Source organism: Lactuca saligna, chromosome 8, assembly GCF_052625555.1.
Source record: "Lactuca saligna cultivar CGN05327 chromosome 8, ASM5262555v1, whole genome shotgun sequence".
Taxonomy (NCBI): Eukaryota; Viridiplantae; Streptophyta; class Magnoliopsida; order Asterales; family Asteraceae; genus Lactuca; species Lactuca saligna.
The window spans coordinates 93984423-93987008 of NC_136424.1; the positions used below are offsets into that span (position 1 = coordinate 93984423).

At 33.7% G+C, this 2586-nt stretch overlaps 1 protein-coding gene across 1 annotated transcript; it reads right to left on the reverse strand.

Annotated features, from left to right (window-relative positions):
- Window positions 1-1199: 1199 nt before the first annotated feature.
- On the reverse strand, window positions 1200-2122 carry LOC145011087 (17.3 kDa class I heat shock protein-like). The gene has a single exon (XM_078969714.1). The coding sequence runs from the start codon at window positions 1833-1835 to the stop codon at window positions 1368-1370; it is 468 nt and encodes a 155-aa protein (XP_078825840.1). The 5' UTR covers window positions 1836-2122; the 3' UTR covers window positions 1200-1367.
- Between the last annotated feature and the right edge of the window lie 464 nt (window positions 2123-2586).

Below are 2586 nucleotides of genomic sequence, written 5' to 3' on the forward strand. Positions count from 1 at the left end.
CACAATAAATAAAACGAGAAGTTGTTTGCATTAGTGGTAAGGGTGCTGCCATATGAATTTAAGGTTGTGTGTTTGAAACCCATTCTGCTTTATTCTCTTCTCCCAAACCCTTTTAAATTTTCACAAAACATGCTGACGTGTACATGCCCAGTCAACAATCACATCATCAGGAACCTGTCCAGTCACACTTAACCGGCCGTAGAAGGTCAAAACTGGAAAACGGGCAAAAAATTAACAGTTTTATCCGAATTTTAGACATTAAAGAACAAAAAATTGATTTTGGAATAACCAACTATTTGTATAAATTTGAGGGTTTTTATGATAATAACCTTAAGTTTTTCTTTGTTGCTTTGTATATTTATGCTTGTTGTCTCTTATAACACCAACAAAGAATGAAATTACTTGCTGCTTCTAGTTCTTTCCATTTATTACAATTTAGTCCATCACACTTATAAAGAATACGGTTGTGTTTTTAAATTCTTATATTTGATGTTGAACTATCTTTAATATGTTTATATTTATGTTTATTGTTTTTGTAGCGATCTTTACAAAACTTAGTGCATATATTATGAAATTTGATGGCAAGATAAACATGAGTCGCCAACGGTGGCATAATTTTGAATGAACTCTTACTGGTAACATAAGTTTGAAAAAAAGGTACACCTAGTACCATTTTCATTTCAACCTCATTTAACTTTTGAATTTATCTTTACATGTGACTCTTATTTTTGTGGAAACTAGTAAAAAAATCAAATTTTATGTTATTTTTTGTTGTGTTTGTTATTTTTATCGAAAACATGAAATGACTATTAGATTTGTCACCCTTACTTGTGATCATCATGAAGATTTGTCTGCATTACTCCAGAACATATACAATATAACCTCAAATTTACAATAATATATTAATCGATGCATGAATCCTAGCCCGAAAACTTTTTAAAGAAAATTCTCTTTCCATAAAAAAAATTGTAATAATTTTCTAAAATCTAATGTAACATAGATACATTTCATTAAGGAGCAAAGTAGATGTTTATTTATAGAACTAAAACACCGACTACGCAATTTCACGACCTACCCTGCTTCATTCAACATCTAAGCCAACTCTCGAGTTACGATCTGATCATTCTATTTTTAAACAGATTAACATGTTAAACCCAAGTTTTGTTTTCGTCGAACCATGTCGCTCAGATCATATCATATTAAAAAATAACTCTTATTACGTGTTACACATAGAATCTGATCACATCATAGGAGTAGGAAAAACAGTTATTATTTGTTACAGGCATAACACACAACCACGAGCATTACGTCGAACACTTGATATACAAACACATTACAACACTACACATTTAGAATTGGTAGTAATTCTAACCAGAGATTTGAATAGGCTTAACATCAGGCTTCTTCACCTCCTCCTTTGGTATAGTAATTGTAAGCACTCCGTTCTCCATTGAAGCCTTCACCTGATCCATCTTCGAATTCTCCGGCAACCTAAACCTCCTTGTGAACTTCCCGCTACTGCGTTCCACCCTGTGCCATGTATCATTCTTATCTTCTTTCTCAACATTCCTCTCACCGCTGATCTGCAAAACCCTGTCGTCTTCAACTTCCACCTTCACTTCCTCTTTCTTGATTCCAGGGAGGTCGGCCTTGAACACGTGCGCCTCCGGGGTTTCTTTCCAGTCCACACGGGCGTTCACCAAAGCAGAGGTTTCCCTCGAAGCATCGGATGGCGTTGGAAAGGGAAAGTCTTTAAAGGGGTCCCAGATATCAAGAGAGAATGGGTCGAAGACGCTGCTTCGTCTGCCACCAAAGAAGCTGGGAATGATCGACATTTTCTCGCTTTAACTGTATTTGGAATTAAAGAGGATATCAAAGAGATCTTTCCTAGATATTGCTGCAATGCTTACTTGACAGTTTGAATTCTGTATGCGATTGGTATTTATAGGATGGATATAGGAGATCTCAGGAACTCTCTGGAGAGGTCTCTTACATCTTTTTTCAGATACGATTGCAGGAAATTTGTACAGGTTTTGGGTTCTTGAGGTATCAAGGACTTTCTCGAAAGACCTTTGTATTATTCTTGGCTCGCAAAGGCGATTTCTTTTACCTTTTTTCCTCGGGTTAATGTCAAAACAACCCATCCAACTATAATTTTGTTACTTATTTGTCCTTATTTTTTCTTTTATATGCTTTAAATAAAGGTGTTGTTACTTGTTATATACATAGAGTCTAATCACTCTGTATATAATCATTTTATTAACTTTATTATTTAATCATAATATCCTATTTTTTCTCTTAACTGATAGTTAATTGATCAAAAAAATTTATGGATCTGTTACCTCGTAAGCTTTCTTATACAACTGAATTTTCATGATTTTGTTGATTGTTGTATATTTCTTTAAACCCTTGCGCAGAATGATCACGTAAGATCAACATATTCCACATGTATAAAATTCTCCAAATCAAGCTTTCTCGAATAAAAAAAAATCAAATCCAGTGAAATAGGCAACCATGTATTAAAAATGACAAAATTATTACAAATATAAAAATATCAATTCAGTCTAGTAAATTAAATGGAAGGTT